The sequence below is a fragment of the Nestor notabilis genome, unplaced genomic scaffold, assembly GCF_000696875.1.
Source record: "Nestor notabilis isolate BGI_N333 unplaced genomic scaffold, ASM69687v1 scaffold780, whole genome shotgun sequence".
NCBI lineage: Eukaryota > Metazoa > Chordata > Aves > Psittaciformes > Psittacidae > Nestor > Nestor notabilis.
The window spans coordinates 38,512-66,228 of NW_009911416.1; the positions used below are offsets into that span (position 1 = coordinate 38,512).

At 42.1% G+C, this 27,717-nt stretch overlaps 1 protein-coding gene across 1 annotated transcript in view; it reads left to right on the forward strand.

The window, feature by feature from the left end:
- Positions 1–27,717, forward strand: part of COL22A1 (collagen, type XXII, alpha 1) — a 194,292-nt gene that overhangs the window by 11,933 nt on the left and 154,642 nt on the right. The window contains exon 3 of the mRNA XM_010014574.1: positions 27,018–27,092. Within this exon, the coding sequence (XP_010012876.1) occupies positions 27,018–27,092 (75 nt within the window). The remainder of the gene's footprint in view (positions 1–27,017; positions 27,093–27,717) is intronic.

Sequence of the window (27,717 nt, forward strand, 5' to 3'; positions counted from 1 at the left end):
TGAAAAGATGCGTCGATGTAATGCTTATAGACATGGTTTAGTGGTGGACATGGCAGTGCCAGGTTAGTGGTTGGATTTGATGATCTTAAAGGTCTTCTCCAAGCTAAATGGTTCTGTGATTCTAAATAACTTCCTATTTTGCTTGGGCTTTGAAATTAATAGGTTTATTCTGAGCTTAGCAACAGTTCTGTTTTATGCCCAGTTAAAGCCAGCCCCACTGTTAAAAAAGAAAGTCTTATTCTTCCTAAATTGCTTCTCCCATCTGCCAGCTCAAGCATTTGTGTGGCCCCACCATGAACTACAGCAGGGAGCCAATGAATATTCTTGTTTTCTTTCCCAGACTAGTTTTTACTCCCATTTAGTTCCTCATGCAGCCACATGGTCTTTTGCTGTCCCAGGGGAGCAACTGGCACAAGGTGAGAACACACATAAGGAGTGTGAGGAAGACTTGGATTGCATGTCTTGGTACAGTGCCTGTTCATATCAGCTTGATTAACATTAGCTAAGGAGTTCAGAAAGCTGAGGAGAATCCTCCATGTGCTCCCACTGTAAATGTGAGCCTGCGCTGTGCTATCCTCTGGTTTAAGTGTGCACAAAGTAGATGGCTGGGCAGGTTCTTTCCCATTCAAATCCCATTTCTAGGCTTCAGCACAGCTTGCTTGCCTCGAATAAATGGTCTGTTTAACAAAAATATCCCACTGCAGATGGATTTCTTCGTGATTCTGTTCCATGTTCCTTAAATAGGCTCCTTAGTACGCATAATTATTGCTCCTTTACTACTGACTTAGCTTCTGGCTGTTTGGGGTGTAGCTGTAATGACAGATCTCTCCTCTCTCAGATACACACTGTGTCTGGCTTGCAGCGTCTTGCTGGTGGTGTTAGGTGGGATGAGAAAGCTGACCATCACCTTCACTTAGATACACACTGCCAGTGCCTTCAGGAAGCACTTTGGTATTTGTGTGATCCTGCACCCAGGTAGCTTCTCTCCCATGGAATGATGTTAGCTCTGTTATAATTCTTGGAGGTGATTTGTCAATGTGTTTCTCTTCTCTTGTACATTGGAAAAAGAGATGTCTTATGTGTTGCCTTCAGGTGAGGAAGAAATTCAGCCTTGCAGCAGCTGTGGCCCAATTTCTCCTTTTTGCTGAAAGAGCAAAGGTATGAATCCAAGTCATCCAAACAACAGAGTTATAGAAATAAATCTGTGGCAGAAAATGGTGTTACTTCTACTCTTCTTTGATACAGCTGAGAAAGGGAGTCTGTTCCAAACCTGCAGCTTCATACAGACTGCTAGGAACCTTAGTAAGGGGCTCTGAAGGTAGAAATACAATAAAATGAGATAGATTAACCCTTCTGCACTTGCCTTTCTTATCTCTAATTTCTTTCTTTAACAGTTACATACAAATAGTAACATCACAAAACGTTGACAATCACTTTACATAAAGCAACATCAACAATGTCTTGTCCAAAATCAGAGATTCTAACTGAAGGATAACATCTCCTTAGTTTGTTATAGTTTTTTTTGCATTTCAGAGAAGGAATCTCTGTGAACAATATTTGATGTACAGCAAAACTAATTGTAAAGGCAGGAAGAAGATTAGACTCATGGCAAATAAAAGGAAGCCTCAGATATTAGAAAGAAACATTAAGAAAGTCAGGAAAAGTATGGGTCTCAGTGGCAGGAGAAATTACATCTTATGAAAAAGTAATGTGCCGTTTAGAGAACAAAAGGAGGAAAAATATGGTGACTATGGGAGCAATTTCTAAATAATGTAGGGATGAGAGAGAAATACAGAAATAGGAACAGGCAGAAAGCTGGAACACATTGTCATGTGCTGAAACTTGTTAGTAGCTTGTTTTCCAACACCGCCTGCAGCCCTCATTGATTTTGCACGTTCAAAATTAGGCTGTGGGGCCCAACACATATCCAGCTGCAATCAGGAGGAGGCTTTCTGTCTGCTCTGGTGGAGTTCAAGTGATGGGATAACAGAAAAGACTAATCCTTGGGGCAGCACTATCTATCTTGGTGTTTACTTTCTGATGGGCTGATGGAGACTGCTCAGTAGGAAGAATAACCTCTGAAGCTGGGTAGATGCTCATTGAGAGGATAGGGCAAGGCACACAAAAACCCTTGGAGGTGTCAAGTTTAGTTACAGGCTTTTCTATCCAAGAATAATAGAGATAAGGAAAAAACCCTTGCCATGTGTGCTTCACAAAGTTAAACCATTTTAAACCTCAGCAGCTCTTGTGCAATCAGGGTTTTCTTCCTCCTTTATTATCAGCCTCCAGACTGACCTCAGACTGGAATGACACCACTTACTGAATGTGTTAGGCCTGCCTTTCCCCCACTTGCGCTTTATGTGACTACTGCCACAAAAATCTAATGGTATCTTTCAGCACAGGTTATAAATGGATCTAGATCATCACCTGCCCTGGTTAGGCTCACCTGTAAATTAAAGATTTCCTTTGCTGTCCCTAAATTTGGGGATGCACTTCTATTTAGGATAGGGAAAACCAAGTCTATAAAGGTGCTATGGAGATTTAGTCCCAGTTCTGCTGGTGGAGCTGGTAGAATTTACTGCAAATAATAAAGAAGTGTGAATGTTTGTCATGTTTGAACATGCGAAACCCCATGCAATGCCTTAAAGATTCCATCCTAGCATGTTATACTTTTCCTGAAACCCAGTGGATTTCCTGAACCCTGCAGCTTCTTACGAAATCAGTATTTCTGTAAATCCCCTATGGCAATGGTGAGCTTAGTCTCAAGACTGTTGTTGTCTCCTGGCTCTGTATGTTCAAAGTCTTCTGATGAATAACTGCAATGAGAGCTGCAGATCCTGATATTCCAGGTAATGAGGGAGCTTGGAGGTACCATGAGGGGGTGCTGGCTCCCATAGGAAGGACACAGCCATTGCTGGTCACAGGCTGCCTGTGACGGCTGGACACAAGTTTAGCACAAACCCTCTGGCCTGGCTAAATGACTGCTTTCTCCAGCTTCACTGGAAAAATCTGTGACCTTTTGCAGTATTGCATCAAGTTCTTTGCATCACCTGAAAGTTAATCTGGTTTCAGAAGCAATTTCACAGCAGAAGTGAATTGTAAGAACAAACCCAAGCTAAGACCTAAGTAAGCCGTCACATCAACACCTGAAACAGAGTGGGCAGGAATACCTATTTTTAAGATCTGGGATGAAACCACTGCAAGTTCTGAGTCTTGCTGAGCACATGTTATTTATCCCTGTGCTCAGGACCAAAGCAAAGCTTGTTGTTTAAATTTACAAGGAGTTATTTTGAGGCTGTAGGTAGAGATCTGATATAAGTAAACCTTGTGTGGACTCTGCAGAAGAGATCTTCATGTTACTACTGGAGTTCAAGCTCAGATGATATAACCATATCCTTTTTTATCCTTTGGTAATATGATGTGGTGCATCCTTCTGTGGAAGTTTGTGAAGGTTGTCAGCTCTTTCTGCCACTGAACTTCAGCTTCTCCTTTTGTTTTCAAATGAGCTGAGCCAACAGGCAAAATTGAATCGCAATGTGCTGGTCTGCTGAGAATATTTCTTTCCCAGTGGGAGAGCTGCAGCATGGTTTGGTTGGTGGGCTATTTTTGTTAGCAAATTGTAGGGTTGGTGTTTCAATCCCATCAAGTTCCCTACAAGTTACACCCAAATACTGAATTCCTTTTCAAGTCAGTAATCTTGTTCGTAATGTGAAACAAAAGCAGCAGGAGCATTTTGAACACCTAGAACTGCTTTTTGATAAAGTACTCAGTAGGTTCTTTAAAATGCAAATAAGAGACTGTAACAAGCTCTGCTGTATTAATGTAGTTACAAATGATGGAGAACAGTTCAGAGTTCTGCATAAGATGCCTCTGGGCATGCTGTCCAATTTGGTAACAGTGAGTAGTACTGCTAATGCTGACCAGGAGTAGGGAGGGTATCTTTCAAGGAAGGTAGATCAATGGGATGATGTGGGTTTTGTTGCTTGCTGTCCTAAACTGTTGAATAGCAGACTTGTGTGATGCCAGGTTTCAAAACTCTATACTTTTCCTTACAGTTTAATAGTCAACATTTAGTGTCAGGTTGGCTATAACTTTATCTGTACTTTGGGAAATGAATAAATTTATATATAATATACGTAGATATGTGTATATGTGTGTCCACATATAACACATTTATTTCTCTCCCTATTTATAGATATCTAAACTCTGGAAAATAAAGCTGTGTCCTTTCAGCCTGAAGCATCAGTCTTTTTTTTTTTTTTTTTTTTACAGTGAGGTAGATAAAAAGCCATCACATGTTAAAAACCCAGCGAAGATGAAATACAGGACATTTTTACTGCAGTGTAACTACACATGATCAACCCAATCCACCACCTCTGGGCAAGACTATGTTTAACTACACTGCAGTGGAAATCACTGTGCTTTGTTCCTCTGGGGTTTTATAGCAAGATGGATAGCATATATTAGTTATCTACTATAAAAACCTTTCAGTTTTGGCAGTGAATACATAACATCTCTGTGAGAGGCTGCAGTACTAATACGACTCAAGTAGGATGCTGCAGCAGAATTGTAGTCGCTAGTGCTAACACTTTCTGACAAATGACTCAAATAACTTCGATTAAAGAGTGTTTCTGAATTTAAAACAGATGTTGGATCAGAACTGAGATCCATGAATTGAATTAAACATTACTGTGTCTTTATATTCAAGTATCTTCAGTGGGACTCATATCATCTAACTGCAGTGGCCTGAAAGATACTCGTCTAGACTCTTTTGATAGTCAGTAGAAAGGAATAGACACCTCCAGAGAGTGATTCATCCTTTTCAAAGAAGAGTGTCTAAGACAAGGTGGCATGATTCAACCTCTGAGAGCCCATCTCTTTTCATTAACTTTTGAGAGAGCTCAGATAACTTGCTTTCACCAGATTCCTCGCTTTGATGGCCAAAAGCAAGAGTTGCATCTTTCCCTGCCACATTCTGGGAATACACTAATATTTGATTCCTTATGCCAGTAAACCGGTCTGTTGGGATTTAAATTACTGATGCAGATACAGACCAGTGTGGCTGCAAGCTCAGGTGTGTGATGCATTTCTCATCTAGCTACCTGATGTTGCAGTATTTGTGCAGTTGCAGGGGACAGTGCCATTTAGAGAACTGTTGTCAAGTATTGCCATATGTTTTGGGTCAAACATTGTACTGCTAAATTTACTTCATCCCTAAGGGACTAAGAATGGTTTCCTCTCTCTTATCTTGGGCTTCTTCCTAAATGGTGATAAATCAACTCTTGAAGTGAAGTACATTATGATACTACCTGCTGCAGTCTGTTGACTCACTATGGCAAGGAGATAATGTTTTAAGAAACAACTAATGGCTGAAATTCAATTAAGAGTAATAGAGAAGGAGACAGCTTTTTAAATTAATGTTGGTGAAAGACATCTATGCTGCAAATAGCTTTTTTTGTTAATTGAAGGATGAAGGTTGGATCCTGAGACAGGCCTGCAAATCTACTCTTGTTTTCTTTCTGGTTTTCACTGTAACAAAGTCAGACCCTAAACCAAACTGTACTGTGCTGGAATCAAAATGGGGAGGATGTCAGCTCAGACCAGCTCCCATGTTAACCTAGTCCATTGGTTAGTTGGTCTATACCATTTGCCTTCCCTCACAGACAAGCTAAGAATTCACTTATAGGACCTTGCCAAAAAAACCAGTAGAAGAACTACTGATGCATCCTGTGGGTTTGGGGCTATGAACAGGACTGGAAAGCTGGGAAATGACCTTGGACCAGTGGAGTTCCTAAGTAAGGGTTTGGGTAATTAAAATCTATTCGTTTAAGTTTTTGATGAATTCACTGTGCGTGCCATTTGCAAGTGTCCCTGTGAATGGTGGCTCTGCAGTGGTCTCTTCTGGAAGACAGTGTGACTTGTTTTGAATATCCTGATTCTTGTATGGCACACGTAATAAAGATCATGATAGAGAGGGGATGAGCTCAGGGATAACAATCCCAGCGGACTGACGTGATCCACACCAGCCTTTGAGCCTCAAATTCCTGAAACTCAACCTCAGTCCTCTCTGGTGCAGCTCTAGCAGAGGTGAAAGAGCTCTGCTTGGTACTTTGGGAAGGTCACTGAGATGTGTAGGCTAAGAACCTTAGATATCTATTTTTTTCCCAGTTCCTGACACTATGTTTCCCTATGTATTTTGGCAATGCTCAGCCCCAAGAGTCTTGTTAGAGCTCAAACACTGGGTATAATGCTCTTGCCTTAGACCAGCTTATTGACAACCTGCAATCACAACTTTCCTTACAGAGAAATGACCCTCCTTCAACACTTATGGCCCAATTAGTTCAGAGCTCGCTGCTTTAATGAAAAGGGTAACAAAGTATAAAACCAGAAAGAAGCTATCATTATCTTAGCTGTAACACATAGGCCACGAGTCTTACTTGAGCTGTGAGTATATAGCATCCCACGAAAAAGGGCAAACTATCCTAGAAAATTAACTGTGTTAGTTACAAATCAATATATTTAGGGAGGTTTCTGCTAACTGTTCCTCTAAGCTATTGGAGTCTGTGCTGGAATAGTGAGTCATGCATGTTGATTTTTAACAGAACTGCTTCAGGACTAATGTGGAATTTGCAGAGCTACAAATCCTTCAGAAATTCAGCATCATTTCCACAGTTTGTTCCTATTCCTATAAGCAAGCACAGGAGCTGATGCTTGTCTTGTTTACCTCACAAGCTGTTCTGCGGCTCTGTGGTGGCCTTGATAATATCCTGAAGAATTAATTTCCTTGGGGCTAATATTATATTTATAATGTATCTATCACCAGTTACATGCTCACAGCTTTTTACATGCTGTAAGACGCTGCGGCTTCACACAATGGAAGATGGTGCGCAGGAATCTCTTTAATTTATGGCTAGCTCAGAATGAAGGATTTTCATCATCTATAATTAGCATTTTATCCCAGTGGGTGATTGTGGTTTTTCATTGTAAATCCTTTTGCATATTATGTAGTTAAAAATACTGTCCTGGCTACTTGCTGACAGCACAGGAGTACGGCATAGGGCTGCTAAACAAATGGAATTGGTGGCTGGGTTGCTACACCCTGCCATCACATTCAGCTCTACAAACTGTTCCTAAGTTGTTTACATCTCTCCAGTGATTTGGCTCAGGAGGTGGATATATTTATCTGTTTTAGAGCAGGGGGCCTGGAATAAAGAAAAGTCTCAGTTTTTTTCCTTGATTTTCATGGGTGCATTTCTAAATCATAAAACGTTTTGTCTGCTGAAATTCCAAACCCATCTCTTGGTCTCACAGTGACAAGAAGGTTTTTCCTTGTTCAGATCCTACTGCAGGTTCTTTACTTTTTTCAGTTCTTTTAACATTAATGGTCTTAGCTTAGATTACAACTAAAGCAGTAAGTTTTATTTTGGAACTCTCATCTGGAGCATGGAGTAGTTTCACTCACCTGTGTTTATGCTCAGTAATATCTCTCTGCTGATTATTTCCCATGCACTAGTAATGTAGCAAGATAATAACTGTGTAATTAGGCAAACATCTGAAGAAGTGTTAGACTGTTTTGCCACAACTTCATACAATTGTTTTCATCAAGTCTGAGTGACTTTGAATGATACCAGTGGTTTCCTTGAGCTCACACAGCAGTGCAGTAAAAGACCTCAGAAAAAACCCTTGCTAGACCTGATTTACACGTGGTGCAGTTCCTTTCCATGAGAAACTGAAGATTTTCCATGCGAAGTTTGGTGTACCCAAGCATAAAGAAGATACTTCTTGGGGTTTAGAGATCCTGTGTTGCATCCAACCTCTTCACTCCTAAAGTGACTCTTGTCCTGCTATTAGAGAAGAGATAGGAAACAAATGCAGGAATTCTTAGGAGACTGTTCCTCACTGCTGGCTATACATGGAAGTATTACGTGTGTGTGTGGATGTCCCTACATTTTCCTAGTGTGCTCAGCACAGTCCAGCATTCAAGATCGGCCTGACCTGGCTCTGGAGGTCTCTGGGTGGTGTTGCTGCTCACATCTCCTTTACTGTTGATTGGCAAGTCACCAGTGTTGTGCCAGGACGATGTTATGTTGGTGCAGTTCAGGAGTGGTGCAGGAGCACTTGGGGCTGTAATTGTGTGATGCTGGCCCTTTCATCTTCTGTTCTTTTCTTTTTTCTTCCCAATAATTGTCTTCCCTTCACCACAAAATGTGCAGGAGAAAACCAGCTTTTCAGGAAAAGTGTTTTCTACCCGTAACCCTGTGCTGTGGTGGAGTGAGAGGGAGAAATGCCAAGAAGAGCAGACGAATTTATGCCACCAAATTCACAGTCACAGAGGTTGGTTTGTCTGTGGTTTTTCTCCCCCCACCCACACTTCATTATAGCATAAGGTTCCAAGTAACCTGCCGTCACCAGAAACCAATAGGACTGAGGGCACCAAGGGCATTCCCCCTTTCATCTGCTTTGCCCAGGGAGGCACTGCCTGTTACTGTATAGTTTCAAGCAGAGCAGGAGATGAAGTATTGGTCAGTTCACTAAGTGGAAGTTCTGGCTGGTTATCTGATTGTGGTCACTGATGGGGGACTCCACATCTCCCATGGACTCGAGCATCCTCCACAATCCTACCTTGAAATTAGCCTCTTTGGAATACAGGTTCTATTCAGCATCCTTTATTTCCACCTCTTTTTTTTTTGGCACTCAGTTCTTTTTATATCATCCACTGTTTTTTTAATGTATACATATGCTTACATATATATATATACACACACACACATATATATGCCTGGAAGTGAGTCAAGTGATTATCTTTCAGTAAATGCAAATAAAATCTAGGGAATGGAAACCACAGGAATGTCTAAACACGCTATTCATGCTGGGTGGATCTGTGCTCCCATGGGGGGAGCAGAGTATCCTAATTTCAGTATAGTACAGACTGAGTTTTCATTATATCAGTAGACGTTTAATTATATTTTTTTGGATGGGAATGTGGAAAATGCAGACATGTATCTGCAATGTATCTATAATTGTATAGTCATTTCTGGAGCACCTCCCTTATGAAGATAGGCTGAGAAAGTTGGGGCTGTTCAGCCTGGAGAAGAGGAGATTGTGTGGAGACCTCAGAGCAGCCTTCCAATATCCGAAGGGGGCTACAAGGATGTTGGGGAGGGACTCTTCATTAGGGACTGTAGTGGTAGGACAAGGGGTAATGGCTTCAAACTTAAACAGGGGAAGTTTAGATTAGATCTAAGGAAGAAGTTCTTTCCAGTGAGGGTGCTGAGGCACTGGAATGGGTTGCCCAAGGAAGTTGTGAATGCTTCATCCTTGGCGGTGTTCAAGACCAGGTTAGACAGAGCCTTGGGTGACAAGGTTTAGTGTGTGGTGTCCCTGCTCATGGCAGTGGTGTTGGAATTAGATGATCTTAAGGTCCTTTCCAACCCAAACCATTCTATGATTCTATGATTTCTGGGGTTTTGTTGGGTTTTTGGTGGCGGTGGTTTTTTTTGACACGTTATGGATGTTTTTCCCAGGGTTGTTGGGACCTATGAAAAAGCAGCCGAAGTCAGTAAAGAGAAACCAACATCTGGGTATTTTCCTGCTCTTAGGCTGAGCTTTTCATGTCATTTTCTGTCCAAGATGTCAGGCTGGATGTTAAGTTTTATTCTCCTACTCTTTGGGGTTTGTAAGGAGTAGGAACTACGCTAGAATGATAGTGTGAAGATGTGCTTAGTGATAGTTTTCATCCAGTGCTTACTCCTTTATGATTCTGCCTAGCAGCATTTAACCTTCCTTATTGGATACACTCACTCTGCTTTGGAAGCTCTTTTCGATGAAGATGAAACATAAAGAAATGAAATCCAACTGTGGGAGGTGGGTATTTAGTTAAAATGGGCCAGCTTAGGAAGCGATTCTAGTGAAGGACACCACAACAATATTAATTCAAAAGCAATTATATATAGCAGTTTACCTACACATATACAGTAGTCAATGTAAATAATATTAGATCTACATGTGCAGCTTTCTGTTTGTCTGGATAGATACTTGTGATAAAAACTTGGGCTCGCTCACTAGCTGCGCAAGATATCAAGAGAGTCATGGCTCTGTAGACATGGTACTGGCTTTGCCTCCAATGTAGACCCACCAAAGCACCGTCCTGTCCTTAGTTGTTGCTTGCTTAGCCCTCCTTTCAAATCAGGAAAAGAAGGGAGCTTATAGTCTAGTCATGCTTCTCTGTTTTCTGTGTATAGGTCCAAATTCATTCTTGCTCAGTAGTTGCAGCAAGTGTGAATCTGCCTCATGATTCAGTAGTTGTTTCTGACAGGGATGAATCTGGCCTTTCATCAGAAGAACTTCACTGTCCAGAGGTAATAGTACCATTCTCTCTTTATGCTCCCAACATTTACTAAAAGGACTGTATATTATCTCTGGAGCTTCTCACATTTATGATATTTTAAAAACATGGTATCAGTAACATATTCTGATGAGAAGAACTGACATTGTGGGGTTTTTAGTGATTGTAATCTAAGGAAACAGTTTAAAACATACTTCTATTAGAACAAGACTGCCAGTCTGTTTAATGTTTCACTCTTGGCTTTGGGATGAATACCAATCTTACTTTTAAATTACTTTTCTATTTGAAGTTGTAAATGACCTTGCACTGGCTTAGAAAATTCATGCGACGTTGAACACCAGTGTTGCTAAATTCCCAAACCACCTGTGGAATAATGTATTAGGAGATACGACTGTCAGTGTCCATCATGCCTTTAGAGAAGCATGGAAACATGAAAACAGTGGACCCATTAGTTATGTTGAAACTCACTGCGTTTATGGAATTGTTGAGTAGACCCTAACCTCTGCATTCCAAAGCAGACTATATCATGGCACACTGACTGAATCCCTTCAGCAAGACAAAAAGGAAACTGAAGATTGCTTCTCAAGGGGCATGTAAGATTAACTTTTTTCTGACTCTGAGGATAATCACTGGAACACTGATGGTAGAGTGGGTTCCCTGGTTTCTTTAAAACGCAGGCTGAGGCCTTTGTATGAGATGTGGTCTTGATCAGCTCAGCCTCAAAGTGCTGGCTTTCACAGCATTTTCTTCTGTGAAAGGAGAGATCCATTTCCAAACAAGCAGACATTGCTCTAGAACATAAGATATCTGACGTCCTGTGCAAGTGGCCTTGATGCTGGTCATAATTTTCTGCAGCTGTAAAATCTATGAATCTGGCAGAGAGATCTGAAAAAGTTCTTTGTTAAGAGAAGACCAATATATTTGCTTTATGCTTTCTCCCACCAGAAGAGTCACCAGAGCGTCTCTCTCTTAGATTTTGAGCTTTCAAACCCTGGTGTGAGGGACATTTTAATATGTGTCTATATGTATAGGGTTGTTTGCAGCATCTTGGCCCTGGCATGGGTGGAAGATGGGAAGAAGTTAAAAATGGAAAACATGTCCTTGATTAGAAGGCAAACTGTACTCTAATGAAGATGATTAGAGACAAATTGAAGACTTTGTTTGCCCATAAGGCAATAGAGTGATTTTCTTGTGTAGTGGCTGGGAGGCTATGAAGATGTTTCTCAGTAACTAATCCTCAGTCAGAAGACAATGCCATATATCTGGCACTTAACAAGGGCATGCACTTATGGTGGTGATCACTGCAGAGAGCAAGCTCTCACTTTCCCACCAGGAGCACTGGGTCTGTATCTCTCCCCCTTAACTTATCTGCTTCCCAGAAGGGCCATGGCAGAACAACTCAAGAGGAACAAGCCTTGGGACTGATCGTTATGAAGACTGTCAGTTCTGCTGTGCAGCCAATGATGTGATACCTAATGGGTGGCTATGAAAGTAAAGACCCAAGATGGATCAAGTCTAACAACAAAAGGACTCAGTCCTGCATTATCTTACTTCTTATATGAAAATTCCCTCTTTCTGTAACACCATGAGTCATATAAAAACATATCCTGTCCAAAGAAATGCTCCTGTATAGGCATTTGTAGGAGGGGGTCACTGTCATCTGGTAGGTATTCTGCCTGTGTCTACTCTTTTCTGCCAGGACAGCTATTACTACTAGCTTAAGGCAATGTCCTGGTGAAGCTTAAGCTACCAGTACCAGCTAACGTTGGTACATAAGGTCTTAACATGGACTTGTTTCCTTTGTGCTCCATTGCAATCAGTGCTGGAGTAACTCAGCCACGTCCCTGCTTGTTTTAAATAGTTCAGAGTGAGCTCTGAGATTGAGGCAATCAGTTTAAATAAGACGTCCTTCTCTGTGGATGACTGTGCTGAGTAGTAGTGATGGAGAGCCTGACTCTACACATGCATGCACAGGGGAGCAAGGAGAAATGCAACCCAGAGGGTTGCACAGGCCCTTGGAAGATAGACAACTGCCAGTACAAGGCCTGGCCTCTGGCATTGACCCACCATAGCCCATGGGACCCTTGGCAGGATGGGTTCACTCTGTGCTAATGAGCTCTTTCCAAGCAATGACCAGACATGACTCAAGGAATAGCACAGGCTTAGGCTAGGGACCTTTTCCTAACATGCAGTGGGAATGTGGCATCCTCGTTTTGGGTGGATGGGAGTGGGAAGAATAGCTTGGCTCTGCCTTCTTGCCCTCGTGGCCAAAGTTTGGTTTGTATAGACATATAGAGGTGTTGAGCACTCTAGAGCAGATGGGATGTTTGAGTGTGGAAGCATTGGGCCATACTACAGTATTTTGTGGTGTGGATGGATCCCTCAGCTAGTCCTGAATGCTATCATTGTGGTGGCACAGCTATCAGGTTTGTAAGCAGTCTTTATGCACATCACATCCATGGTGTCTTCTTCTATGTGGATTTGAGTTTTCATACAGTCAACTGTGAAGTCCAATCTGAGATGTTGCTGAGAATAGGAGCCCAATGAAATACAGAAGTTCTGAAACCTCATGGCCAAAGCCAAGAATGTGATGTGCTATATATGAGGGTTTCTCAGTGTTTACCAAGCCAGGGTTGTCTTTAACCTTTCCACATGGGGAACTTGAGGCATGCTGCCTTCCCTGCCTCCTTCTTTTGCTCCCCAGCAAAGCCTTATTTAGATTAATCTCCTCATTCACAGGAATGTCTCCACATCCTCAGGCTGAGTTCTGGGGACTAGCAGACGTAACAGGACATATTGCTGTCTCACAGCAGATTATCAGGGGTAAAGCTTTGTTTGTGGTGTCCTGTGTCGCACTTTTAGCTTTGCTTCTCTGCTCTCAGCAACAGCAGCGGATGGGTTCACAAAACAAAACACCCAGCTACATTCTGCACTCATTTACATTGATCCAAGTCCAGATTAATTTCACTTTAATGAATGAGTAACTAAGCAAGAGAGGTGGCCTATCACCACACTTAGCACTAATAAGCATTTTTCTTACCAGTGCTTGCAGAAAAGCTGATCTGTTTTGTATTCTGAGTTGAAGAACACCCTCTGGTTTGCAGTAATTCTTGTCACCAGCGTGTATGACATTTCTCTGGGCTTCCACGGCTGCTTAGAAAACCTTGGTGCAGCACAAAATAACTTAACCAAGCTGCTGGCACTCAGCAAGTGTGGGCACGGGAAGCTGTGGCACATGTTTTCCATGGGGACTTCCCTGGAATTCAGGCTGGCCTGCCTTTGCTTAGGGCTGTTTCTTGCAATAGCCTCTTCCCATGCAAATAGACCAGCTTTTGTGGAACACCGGCAGAGACCTGTGTGGTGGCAGCTGTGCTCTTCAGTAAGGGTGGCTTTGCCTTTGTTGGAGGGGTTGGTACTTGCTCTGGGTTATTCAGAGCTGCAATTAAAGGAAGCGAGCTGCGGTTATTAGTTGTGCTCACTGGGGCAGAGCACAATGAGGCCGGGTCCTTGTGCAAGGGAACCCCCTAGCTGGTTCAGACAGCTCAGGCCTCTGAGAAACCCAGGGGGAACGGAGAGGGGAAGAGGACAAAGCTCCCGGTGCTGGTGCCAGGCATGGACACTTGGACTCGACATGTCAGACACATAGTCCTGCTCTCTGGAGGGGATGTGGGGCGATGCGTGGGAATGGTGCCGGTGCCAACAAATCCTGGCAGTGGTGCCTTTGTTCACCAGTGGTATTTGCTGAGCTGATGGATCCCATTTCCATTGCCCTGAAGCAGGAGGTGGCAAAGGGCCAACTGGTCCATATTGTGGGGTGTGTTTTGAAGCTACTAAAAGGGGTTTTTAAAGAAATGGATTAACTTCCTTAGGCCTATTTTCCATCCTCTGCATTCCCCTCTCATGTATTCTGCATAATTTTTATAGCGAATTCATACTTTTTGCCACTTCATGCTTTTGGCCACTCTAGCTAATGGTGATTGTAAAGAATATTTCTAATCTTACCAGAAAGCTCTGAAGAAAAGCTTTAATGTGCCTAGCCATAATCTTGCAGCAGACTTCATCACTGTTCCTTCCTTCACATACAAAGTCCCACTGCAGCATGTGCCCTGATACACCTCTGCAAGCACAAACTCATTCTCATACCACCCTTGTCCAGAAACAATTTCTTCTTCAGGTCAGCACATAAAATATGCACTTCCTAAGTCTGTACATCTGAAGCTAGCTCATGTCAACATGCACAAACCTTCACCACATTCAGTTAAGGCTCGAGTCTCTCTTTGGGAGAGGAAGAATCCTACATGCAAAAGGTAGCTGGTAACATTCTCAGGCAGTGCAGTCCCTACGATAACATTACCAGTTCTCCCTCTACATTGGCAAAGTATAAGTGCAAGCCAAACCTCACTGAATAGGCAACTTCCCTAGTAAGTGAAGTTGTGATGCTAATTTCCCATAGCCCACGAGAGACAGATGCTATGATCCAGGCCAAATAACAGCTCTGCATTGATCCCATTGATTTCCATAGCGGTCTATCTCCCCTGCAGCATGCACCCACACACTTTCTGCATTGCTTCTGGATCATACAGGCAGTGGTAATGACCCTCAGGGAGCTTTCTGCAGGGATGCTTTTCTTGGTGCTCCCTCATAAAAACTGAAGCTGATTGCTCTGGATTTTGCCAGGTATTTGTGGGCACTTCTAGCTGTGCCTTCTCTGTGTGTAGAGACGCATGAACATCCCAGCCAAGCTCTGTCCCTGCTCTTCCCTGCTTTTGCATTGTGCCCAGCACACTCTGTATGAAATGTGGGAAATAACTGCTACAGAGCTCCAAGGATTACTCTTCTAGTTATTGACTTTACTACTAATAATAAGCCTCTAATCTAACCCAGAAAGGGGGAGCAATACCTGAGATAACAGATGTGGTAGGAAAAAGAACTAAACCAGTAGAGTCTGCCCAGTTCTTAGTGTCCGTGTGCCTCTTTGGTACAAGGAGAGCATCTTTGTTTTAGTGCTGTACAAAGGCATCTACCAGTGGGGGTCCTGATGCTGCACGACTTTGTCCACCCACTGCTGTGCCTGGTGGGCTGTGCTGAGCAAGATCACAGTGCATCCCCACACCAGGTGATGAAGACTGAAGATGAGCTGAGTGTGAAATCCCTCTTCACAGAGGCACAGCCCCTCCTGATGCAGGGTATGCTCTGCAGAAGCATCACTTAGACATATCAGAAAGGTCCAAATGGAAGAAAACGAATTGTTATTTGGCCTAAATTTGAAATGCAGGTTCCAGGGGTCCTTGAAAAACAAATTAAGGATGTGCAAAATAAACAAAAACAAAACAACACCCAACCCCCCCAACACCAAACTGGTGAGAATCAGTGCTCTAAAATGTGCAGTGACTCTGCAAGGACACCTTCTGGAGATCGGTTTCACTACAGACCACTTCTGCTGAGCTGCTACCAAGACATTTGATGACAGCAAACGTGTCCTTCCCTGAATCCACAATAGCTTTTCTGAATCCACTTTCCTTCTAAGACTGGAGAGAAGCAGGATGAGCAATTGCTGCAAGTTGTCCTCCAGGACTCATCAGAGGCTCTCAAGCTGAAATACTATCCTTCTGCCTGCAATTTTCATTTTATTTATGATTTAAACATCAGTCTCTCTTTCCTAACTGGCAGCAGGCAAAATCATCCACCTCTTGCACCATATACTCCCAGGTACATGGGCTTGTAGGAAAAGAAACCTCTCAGAATTGGTCTGGGACCTCTTAATTAAATGCCTGTTATAGGGAAAATGCTAATTCATCAAGATTGAAACTTCCTGGGAAAAGCCAATTTAGATGAGTTTTTGGTGATGGAGAGGGATTGGAAAAAAGTTTTTAAGATATTAAAATGTCTTATTTTGATCTTTTTTATTTTTTTAAAGTGAAAAAATTCTCTTTTCAGTTCAAAATATCAATTATTTAATATACTTTTAAAAAATCAGTGCTAACCATGTTCTTCTTCAGAGAGTCAGCGTGCTTGGCTCCATAGAGAGGAACCATGGGTATGATCATACCAAGATTCTCCCATGCTGTGAGATACCTTTTGTAGCTGTGTGGCTGCTACTCTTAGAGCATTGACTCCTCTTGGCATGTCTGTGTGGAGTCTTGGGTTGCATTGCTGGCACACAAGCAGAAGAATAGCACACTTTAATTCCAAATACATGACTAAAATGGCACAGGTGAGTTGCACAGTGAGGCAGTCCTGTATTATAGCACAGGGCTTGACAAACAGGAGCTTTTCTGGCACAGATAGGCTCTTTCTGGGCAATGAAGACCTCAGTGTCCAGAAGTGGCAGGGCTGTAGCTGCTGATTGATACCCATGTGCTTTCTGTCTCTTGAGTTGTTTCCTTTTTGTACTCTGGGTTGATTCTCTCCTGCAGAGTTTTCTTGCCTGAAGCGCCATTTCAGACCTTTTTTTTTCCCTTTAAAAATGAATGACTGTCATTTTTGAGTGGGGAATACTTGGAGCAGGAGGGCAGGAAGAAGAGGAATCTGAAACATGTGCACCTGGGTGGAGGAACAGAGCTCAGGTTGTGCCTACTTTGATTAATAGCCCCCCAGCGCTTGCTTTCCTCTGTGTAGTGGAGAGAGGAGGGGGCAGATGCCCTCACAAGCACTTCCCACTTGTTTGTTTTTCTTTCAACTGCTTTCAGGCTTCGGAGGAGAGACTCCTGCAAGTGCCCATGAGAGTAAAGAGCCCAGACCTTATGCAAACCTCCTTAGAGAGTATGGGCTTGGTGGCATATGTGAGAACTGGTGGGTGGGTGAAGCTATTTGGGTAAAATTAATAGTGGACTGAAATTACCCTTCAAATCATAAGTCAGAAGTAAACCCAGTGCTTTCAGCCTGGCTTTTTGTGTTTGAAAGCGGTAAAACTCAGATAGTCCCTTAAAGTTCTTGAAATCTGTAAAGATGTCAAATGGCAATGTCAATGACCCTTTAAAACTCTTTGCATTTAAGGAAGTAGGCATTAGGCTTGGTCCTGCATTCTGGTACCCGATATTCTGGGACAAACCCTTGTTCTCACATGATCAATGACTTCATCCCTACACTGTTTCCATTCACAAGGCTTATACCTGTGAACATTATCAGAGGGATGTTTTGCTCTTAAAGGATCTCTTCTGAAGAGCTCTGCCACCAGAGAAGTGTCACATTGGTTTCTCCAGCTGGTGATGCAAGCCTTGCATGTGCCCGCTGTTACCTTTTGCCTCTGTGTAGCCAGTTCAGTGTATTGACCACGAAAGGCCAAATTCAAATAGTGGAAGGATGTGGACTGCAACCAGGCAAACTCCTGAGTGTGCTGAGTGCATCCAGGCCCTTCTGTCTGGAGGTTAATTTCTCCTGGCTTCTTCAAAGAGGAAACTAAAGTCGCTATTTTCTTTAAACCCTCTGGATTTTGCAAAGGTGATTTCTTCACAAAACAAAACCAAAACCAGAGCCTAGTTTTGTATTTATATGGAAATTTCTTTGCTTTGCTCTTGTGATATAATTATAGCACTGCTGGTTAGAGTCCCAAAGCCTCTGCTACAGGAGCCCCCAAAAATACCCACGTGGAAGATGATACTGTTCAATTTGCAGATGTATAATTACACCAGAGGAGTAATGCCAGTCAGAGTCCTTCTTAAGCATGTCCTTGAGCTATATTTCTCTCTTGAAAGTTATTTGGGAACAACAAGTGTATATTTATTGATCAGCTGAAAAGGCATCAGCTTTGAACCAAGTTGCTTCTAATTAATTCACTTTTAGAAGAACTGTGAAGTAACAGAATGCCATAGCTGGAATTCTTGTTATTATTCTGGACAAGTCGTTGTTCTTGTAGCAGTTTAACAAATAAGATAATGTTTTCAGTTTTCCTAGGTTTTTCGTTTTAAAAATAAATTATAACCCCTAACTTGGAATCTCACCATTTTGACAGTGCTTGAATTAGGAGAGTCTATACACGCTTGAGTCTTCATCAGGGACTGTAGTGATAGGACAAGAGGGGATGGATTCAAACTTAAACAGGGGAAGTTTAGATTAGATCTAAGGAAGAAGTTCTTTACAGTGAGGATGCTGAGGCACTGGAACAGGTTGCCCAAAGAAGTGGCAAATGCTCCATCCCTGGCAGTGTTCAAGAGGCAGAGGGTTGGAACTGGATGACGTTAAGGTCCTTTCCAACCCAAACCGTTCTATGATTCTATGATTTATCTGCTAAGGCAATGATGGAGAAACCCTGCAGTTCACTAGGATGGGGCACACTGCAGGGTGAAGCTTCACCTCTTTTCCAAGATGGGACAACCAGAGAGAAAGGGGTAGGCTCATGCCCTGGAGTAGCAATCACTTTACAGCCTGGGCGGAAAGCACTGCAGCTGCTAATTGCTTTCTCCAAAACCTTGTGCTGTTTGCCGACAAGCTCCTTGGCACACAGTCTGTGTATTTGTTTAGGGGCAGACGCAAGCAAATTAGCTGGGAAGTGCTGAGGCCTGATGCTATATTCATAGTTCCCATAGTGCCGTTTATTCCCTGTGGGAGCATGTGCAAATTAATTCTGTATGCTGCTCACTTAAATGGTGCTAATTACATCGGTCCTCTTGACAATATATGTCTGCTGTCAGCCCTCCAACGAGTTTCTTGCATTTGGTGTGGGTGTGTTAGAGGGGGAGAGGTTATCAGTGAATCCTGGAGTGTAGATATCCCTCGGAAAGATGAATCCTCACCAAGATTCAGGAGCTTCTCTAGGAAACTTTAAAGAGCATCTGAAGATAGGCTGAGGGTTAGAGGATGGGATCAACCTGGAGATAGGGCTGTTGAGTTCTTCAGTAGTCCCTCTGTTAGTGGGGTTGTGTAGTTGTCACTTCATGTGTGCTGTTGGGGTGTGAGTACTTTTAGTAGGATGATGGTCCCTTTTGGAATCAAGATCCAGAACACGGGACAGACAGAAATGAGAAATAAAAAGGCAGTGGGTGGTGTCAAAAGGAGAAGAGGGAGAAGCTTATATCCAGGGTGAGAAGAAATGCATGGCACAGCCTGCCCCTTTGTGGGGAAAACAGTGTTTTTCACGTTTATGTGAACAGATCCAGTGTAAGTGAGGCAGGACAGGAAGCAAAGTGTAGGAAAAGAATTTACCTTTTGTTTTTCTTTTTTTCACCTTCAAAAGGACTTCATGTGTTTTGCAAATGCCAGAGCTCCCTGCATTTCCCCTGTCCCTACAGCATACAGCATTTCTTGGCCGTGCACTCAGCCCCTTTCCCACTTCCTTGTTTGAACTGAATGCATTTAAAGATTGGTGACCTGTGACCATAAAATAAATTTAGCATTTTTGCCCAAAAGGCTCCTTTTGATCTTTATTACCGAGTTCTTAGCAAAGGATGATATTTATGGGCTGTATCTAAACTGGTAACCGTAAATGTGACCAGAAGCATTTCTGTGCAGTGTAATGTACTCATCTGCACCGGTGTCTGGCACATTTTGGCCTAAGCAAGCTAAAACTCTGTTGGAACATTTCTAGGGCCCAGATGGGTACTTGTAATGTGCCAGGGAGCGTTCATGGTCAGCAGCTGCCTTGTTTTGGAGGCTAACCATTTGCTAGCATAGACGTGGGCTTGAACATGCCTTGGCTTCCGTGTCCAGAAATGCACCCAACCATGCTTGTTTTAATTGGATGGATGTAACTGTGGAGCCTTTGATAGACGTGTAACTTGGAAGCCATGCGTCCTTACGTTCCCCCTGTAATCAGTAGGAAGAGAATAGCTTTTTCAGGGGCGAATCAGGGTACATAAATTGGGTTTCTGCTCTGAATTGCCCTCTGATGGAGTCTTGCTTATCCGTTCATGTAGACAGAGCCAAAGAAGAGCTTCTTCTTTCTTGGGATCTTAAATGTGTGCTGCATGAATGCTCTCTGGGGTATAAAACCTAGTAGTAGTTTCTCTTGCCCTTTGTGTGAACTACAACATGTACTGAACAGTGCCAGGCACTGAATATGTGGTTAGAGAACCACGTTTTCTGGCTGCTGTGCTGATGAAGGGGGAGGGAGGCCTGCAAATGCTGATATCTGCACTCCCACTGCAGCCAGTTGGGATCTACTCAGCAGCCAGGCAAGTCTTGAGAGCAATTCAGCTGGGTTTTGATACATTTTTATAATAATATTTTAGTGGAAAAATATAATGGCCTTGGGATATTATGAGAAGTAGGGTGGGCTGTAGCTGTGTTTGCTCAGTCTGCAAGCTGTATTGTGGGAAGGGTTTGTTCTTCCCTTTGAATCATGGGCATTTATGAGGCCCATCACTGTGATAACAGAGTGCAAATATGGAAACTTCATCCAGAATCAACGTTGGTCTTATTTGAAGGGAAAAAGGCAGAATCCACCTTGGCTGCTGTGGCCATGAATGCGTGATTTTCCTGGCACTGATGGCTTTTAAACTTCACCATTTGGAGATAGACTGTGATTTCAGAATGGAAGCGAGAGTTTCATAAGGCATTAAACCACAAGGTGGAATCACATGATTGCTGCGATGCTCTGTTTTACTTACACCTTGCTCCAATTATAATGTTAGTATAGAAGCAATTGCAGTATCATTACACTGTCAGTTCCACCACTGCAGTTGAAAAAATATGCCAGCTTTTTTTTTCCTTATGAATTTATTTCCAAGGGTGGGTGGCTCTTAAGGATTGGTTCATTTGCTGGGAAAAACTATGTGACAATGAACATTTGCCAGAAGTATTTAGTGAATATGGACAGAGTGTGGAGGTGTTTTAAAAGAAAAAAGTATTTTTAAAAGAGTGAGGAAAAAAAACCCTCCTTAAATGTTGAGGCTTCATAATGGTCCACATACAGTGTTGTATAAAAGAACAAATAAAGGTAGTACTATATATAGGAGTCACTTTCATCATCAACTGACTGCAGGGAGTTAAGTGTGCTGGAGGAACTGTTTCACAGCAAACTGTTTAAATAATTGAAGAGCAGAACTAATGGGGTCTGAGAAAGCTCCTCTGAGAAACTGCTTTCATGAAATCTTCTTAAGGAAAAAATCTTCTCACCCAAGCCCTTCCCCTTTAAGTGTGGGCTTCAACAGGGAAACTGTCAATATTAACTGCATCAAAAATGAAATTTGCTCTATGCAGGTGCTTTCCCACTCCCATATCCCCCAGATCTCTCTTTCTTGCAAGGTTATTATGGTTTAGCTCTGAAAAGATTCAGAGCTCATCTTTGGTCAGTGGCTAAAGAAGAGTTATTCCTTGCAAATATTTTGAAGCCTGGTCTAAAGTTTTGGGAGACAGTTTTAAGTGTCTGCTTTTGGCAGGCTATTTCCTTAACTTTGGATAGAATTTATGGTGGGCTAAAGATAGCTGTCAGGGGATGAAAGACTCAAATGCCACACTTTCTGAGAGGAAGTAGAGATGCGGGAATGGAGTAATGGTAGGGATGGAGTAATGGTGGAGATGGAGAGAGTAGCTGAGTCTCTGACAATGCACTGGGTTCTGCTGAGATCCTGGGATCCTAATACATGGTAATAAATAATGTTTGCTTTAACCTTCTTGTCCTCCTATTTTCACCTCTCTGCGTTATCCTTGTAACTTGACAGCTACACTTGTTTGGCATTCATTATACACAAGTCCCTGGAGGAGCCCTTGGCAGCTCAGGGTTTTCTTATTCTTGAAAGAATAAAACTGAAAATGAAAAAACTGTTTCAGCAGAGTCCTAAGGGCAGAAGGCTGGAGCGCTGGCAGCTGGGGGTTGTGTGTAGCACTTTACTGGGAAGGTGAGAAACCTAGAAAGCTCTAAGAGACAGCAGGATCACACTGTTCCTGGCCAGGGGTTGCTATAATGGACACGATGCTGTGACCTTAACCAAAGTTTCCAAGTGAGGGAGTTGCCTTCAAAACTGAGTTTTAGGAAACTGAGCTTGGACTCATGCAGAAGGCAGTTTTTGCAATAGTGATACTTCTCCTATAGCACAAATAGAAATGAAGTTACACAGACCTGCGGGGAGAGGTGGGCACTCGTTGGTCAATCAGTGTGAGCTTCCCTTTCCTTTTCCCTTTCCTTTTCCCTTTCCTTTTCCCTTTCCTTTTCTCTTTCCTTTTCCCTTTCTCTTTCCCCCCACATATTTCTCTCTGCTCTTTTCTCTTTTTCTTGGTTTTTTTTTTCCATTTTTCCTATCCCTTCCATTTAACTTTCTTTTGGTATGGCTTGGAGGCAAAAAGACTTAAACTATCAGATCATTTACATTGTTCTTTTCCAGACTCACAGCCCTGTTATTACAGTTTCACCACAATATGTTATTAATGTTAATTTAACACGAGTGAAAATTTCTGAGCTGACATGCTCCTCTGATATGTCTTTTATAATACATATACTCTGTAAAACGTGTTGTCTCTTCTAATTCTAAAATATTTGACAACTTAGGGATTTTTTCATAGGGAATATTCTGAAGGATGATATGTAAAATTGAGGCTTAAATCACTTATTATTATAGAACAGACCTCAGTATGCTTTGCTTACAGAAAAAGCTGTTATCTGCAGTTAGATCACTTTCAGAAAACTGCATTGTGCTTCCTTGAACAAGAAGCTCATACAAACCAAGTCAGCTTGTTCAGTGCTGAGTAGGATTCAGAGGAGGATCTCACAATCTTATGAAGCAGGACAGAGAGCCCCATGTCCTTCACGTGCTAAGGTGTGTTTATAGTGGGAATTGTCTCACTCAACTTTACCTGCTTTAAAGTGAAGCATATATTGCAAAAGAGATACTAAAGTTCTGTCAATGTTCAGTGCAGGGAGAAAGTGGTACATTCCATCCTAAACCTGGCATTCAGATGGCTGTAGAGGTTGTAGATAGCTCAGATTAGGTGAGAGTTTCTCAGTACCCAATGTATCACGTCAGTCCTTGGTGTGTTCCCACTGAAATGGAGCTTTGCCTTGTTGAACCTCATGGGGTTCACATGGGCCAACTTCTCAAGCTTAGTCAGGTCCCTCTGAATGGCATCCTGTCCATCAGGAGCGTCACCTACACCACTCAGCTTGGTGTCAGTTGAAAACTTATATAGATATAACTTCCTAGTACAACACTAATTATGGGACCTTGAAATGATGATAATGTAACACTATTAAAAATGAAAAACGATTCATATATATAGCTATAGAGCAGCTTACCTGATCTCACTCACAACAAAGTAATAACTGATGTCAAAGACAGTGAATACAGCATTACAGAATGGGAATTATTATGTATCTCTATTCAAGAATTATAATTTTAGGGGAAAGAGGTCATCTCTGACAAAACCAATTTATTTCTGTGAAGAGTTAGAGTTTGGTTGATATGGTAACTACCTGGATATAATCCTTTTATTCTTATGCATTGTTATTGTATGTTCAATGCCATTTGCATTAAAAAGTGACACTCTACAATGGATGAAGAGCTGACTGATCTCATGTAGCAGGTGTCAGTGGAAAGTCATCATTTCCAGCGCATCTGTAAGAAGGATATATAGCAGTTCTGGTGTTATTAAAAATTTCCATGAACCACATGGACATAAATGCTAAATCTTTGCTAATAAAAGTTGTGGATGAAGCAAAGGATTGACAGAAAGTTACCTAAAATTGATGACAAGGGAGCAATTATAAACAATATATATTTAAAGGAACTGCAAGCTTATATAGAATTGGATGAGAGAGGATGTAGCAAGGACCAGTGCCTGAAAGCTCAGGTCAGTCAGTTGTATCTTCTCTCTTGCAAATTTGTGTTTACAAATTAGAGGAGATGCAGCTGCAGTGCAGATTTTAATACTCTTTCTGCCATTTGCATGGATGCTTATTGCTGCAAGTCCTCCAAGCACTGTGACTATTCACTCAAAGTTTGGCCTGGTAGCAGCAGAAAGAATAGACTTAAACACTCATTGATGTTAAAATGTTCACCTATATGAAGGCTCTCACAGAAAGGCTCCACAGGAGAGGAACAGCTTTTGTCTTGCCTTTCATATAAATGGGGTGTATCAATGAGACCTATTCGCTGGTTGGGACCAATTGATGTGCTGTCAGTCTGGCATGCTGCTCCTTTGGACACAATTATCAGTGCTACTAACATAGATGGTAAAGTACTAACCTCTTTTGTGCCCCTGTGAATTACTCTGTAACTGGGAAATGAGCATTGCAATGATTTTCTTTCCTGTGTGGACTACTTATGCTTGTGTCTTAGATGCAGATTGGAAGGGAGAAGCCAAAAGGAGCACAGGGCATTTTACAAATGGAGGCCAAAGTCAGGCCACAGTTCTTTAAGAGGTAATACAATGATTTAGAGGACAGAGCTGGAAGAAGTGAATAATATTAACATTGGAATTTCTGTTTCTTGTGGCAAGAGAGGTCTGAACCAAGGCCAAGCACATAAGTTTGCTTTATAGTCCTGATTCTAAAACAGGAGCTAAAACCAGGAGGATTTCACTAGCTCATACTTCCCTGCAAGAAAGTCATGGTTCTTTCTAATTGAACTTGGTGGAAGGTGCCTGATGTCATTAGAGATTGAAGTGATAATTTATATATCTATAATTCAGACATTACCTTCTTGTTGCATGAAGAGCTACACTGCTGTGTCTGAGATGTTTTGCTCTTCCCTGAGTATCTCTCAGGAGTCCTGGGAAGCAGAGGTGAATGACATTGTTTTGTGATTTTATTCATGCCTTCCATTTGTTTACTCTTTACTGGGGAAATTTTGCTTGTTTTGATTTCTACTGTTCCTTATTTTACCATGCTGTACTTACTTATTTAGCCATAAATCTAGTTCCAAGACTGGCGCTCAGAAGTGCTGTTTACTGCGCTGACTCAGTGCCTGTAACTAAAAGAGCATTTGTTGTTAGCAAAGCCAACATTTAAAGGATCAATATAACATCTGCACAGGGCTTCTGACACTTCTAAGCAAATATTTTGTCAGTACAGCTTAGTTTGGATGGGAATGGAGGTGGCCTAACTGTGGCTCTTGCAAGACTTAATGGTTAAATAATTTTTCAGCTTTCAGAGTTTACCTTGCAGGGGAGAGCTTCTGTATTGTATTGGGAAGTTGTATAGATCTCTGATGGAGGGGAAAGTACCCCATGGTTTCACGTGTCTAATGTTGAGACATAAAAGAATCAGTCAGTATTGGTCCTGTGTGGTGAATAGAAGAAAAAGTGACTACTCTGAATTTTATCTATGGAAGCAGCAGCCCTAAACATGTCCAAAGAAAATCTGAAATGTCCTGGATAACAATCACTTGCATGAGTAATCAACCTCTGGCCTCACCCGCTGCTGCAGCAAAGGGGCGGCTGAATGTGTTTGTTTCTGATTGCTGCATTGCCTCCTGGGGCTTCTGGCAATGGCTTCGAAAGTCCCCTTTCCTTCCACTGAGCTGAGTGCTTCACCTGCAGCCAATAATTTAAACTGTAAATTCATTGGCACAATAAAGCAGGAAAAACACCTGGTTTCATTGCTAGGCTTAACCAAATACTAATACTGAAAGTCAGGAAGCAGAAGGGATGTAAGTCCTGCTGGTAAGAAAAGTCATTTTTATCTCATGATTTTAGATGTAGCTTCACAAACAAGTCAAGGTAGACCTGCTGTAGAAATTCTTCAGAGAGCCCTGTGAGATTGTGCCCCCCCTCACAGCAGGGGGGTTGGAACTAGATGATCTTAAGCTCCTTGTGAACCCAAACCATTCTATGATTGGTGAGGGCATTGCCTGGGCTTGGGTCACCTTTAATTCCTGGCTCCAGATCCCTTTGGTCCTTGGTGCTCCTTTACAAGCACAACAATTAATGATACTGAAGTAATAACACTAAACACCAGGTGGAGATGATGCCAGGTACCATATGCATCAAGATGAGTACTGCAGCTGCAGAAGAAATGTATATTACCATGTCTTCAACTGGGCAAATGAAGGAGTGGGACTTGGCTGCCCCAATCTGGTCGTTCTTTAACTTAGAGAAAGGACATAAATGTGGGGCTGTGCAGGCAGTGAAAAGACAGGGGTTCATTTTTATATTCTCATTAAACTGATTCCTTGAGCTACCTGTCCCCACTGTTTACAAGTGTGCAATTACCCATTGATCTGGGAAAACAAAGCATAAATACACGTTACTACAAAACTATGGCAGGAAGGAGGTGGATAGGTAGACAATTCTCTGCAGAAAAGCATCTACCTGCAATTGACACTAATTGGGAGCATAAGAGATGGCTGACAAAGACTGGGTATTTTCATTACTCTTTTGAAATCTGTGTGTAGGGGTGAATATTCAAAGTTTTGGTCATATTTAACTCTATTTTCTACTTGAACAAACTCAAGTTGCAGACGCATAAATAATTATGGTCCTGAAGGTGCATTAACAGGTGAATCACACGTAATACAGTAAGACAGAGGAAAGCAGGCTAGGTTCATCTATTCTGTTTGGCTTCTTGGCTTGTCAGCCACCAAAAGTGGCTCAAAACCAGACATAGTGTGTTGTGTCTCTTGCACAGCATGTGGTTAGGGGATATCATAAAGAAAGGGCATTTAGGGCATGCAGAGACTGGGAACAGGTTTAGTGCTCCAGGACCACGTGCAAGTATGGAACAATGCCCAGGAGATTAGTCTTTGTTAGTTCTATAGCTTCCAAAACGATGTGATAATTGTGTACTGGTTCTTTTGCTTTTCAGATGTCCTTTGTCCAAATGTCCATGTGGAAGGAGATCGATTCAAACACACCAGTGGGGGGACTGATGAGATTCCAGGTAAAAAGACACACTTTCCTACTTGAAATAGTATAACTGTGCATTTCTAGAGTGATGTTCTGATTTATTTCAACTTTCCTAGTTGACATTTTCTTATTCCAACACGTATTCAGTGGTGGGAAAGTATATTAGAAACTTCAGGGCTGGAAAAAAGCTAACTCTTGACAGTCAGCAAGTTAAAACAATGATGGAGCTTAATGTAGTAGATAAAGAAATGTGGTAAGTCTTGGAGATTGCTTTCTTTTTTACCACTCTACACTGAGTGAGTTCTAATGTCCATTTATTTGATCTGTGATTGTTGTGGGACATCCAGGCACAATGGTAATTACCACTGAAGAAATGCTTATATATGTGTATAGAAGGCAAAAGAAATAAGATGGAAAAGGTAAAAAGTCCAAAGAAGAGCCAGTGTTTCTGACAAGGAGGTGAAAGATCAAGAGGAAAACCTGGTTTTCCTCTGCTTTTCTGTGAGTTCTGATATATCTTTCCAGCCAGCTGAAGGACTTAATCTGTCAGATACACACATGGCTGTGCCTCTTCTCTAGCCCCCCAGGATTGTTTTAGCTGTTGGCAGAGAAAACCTGCCCATCAAGGATGTACTGGGAATATCCATGGCTGACACAAG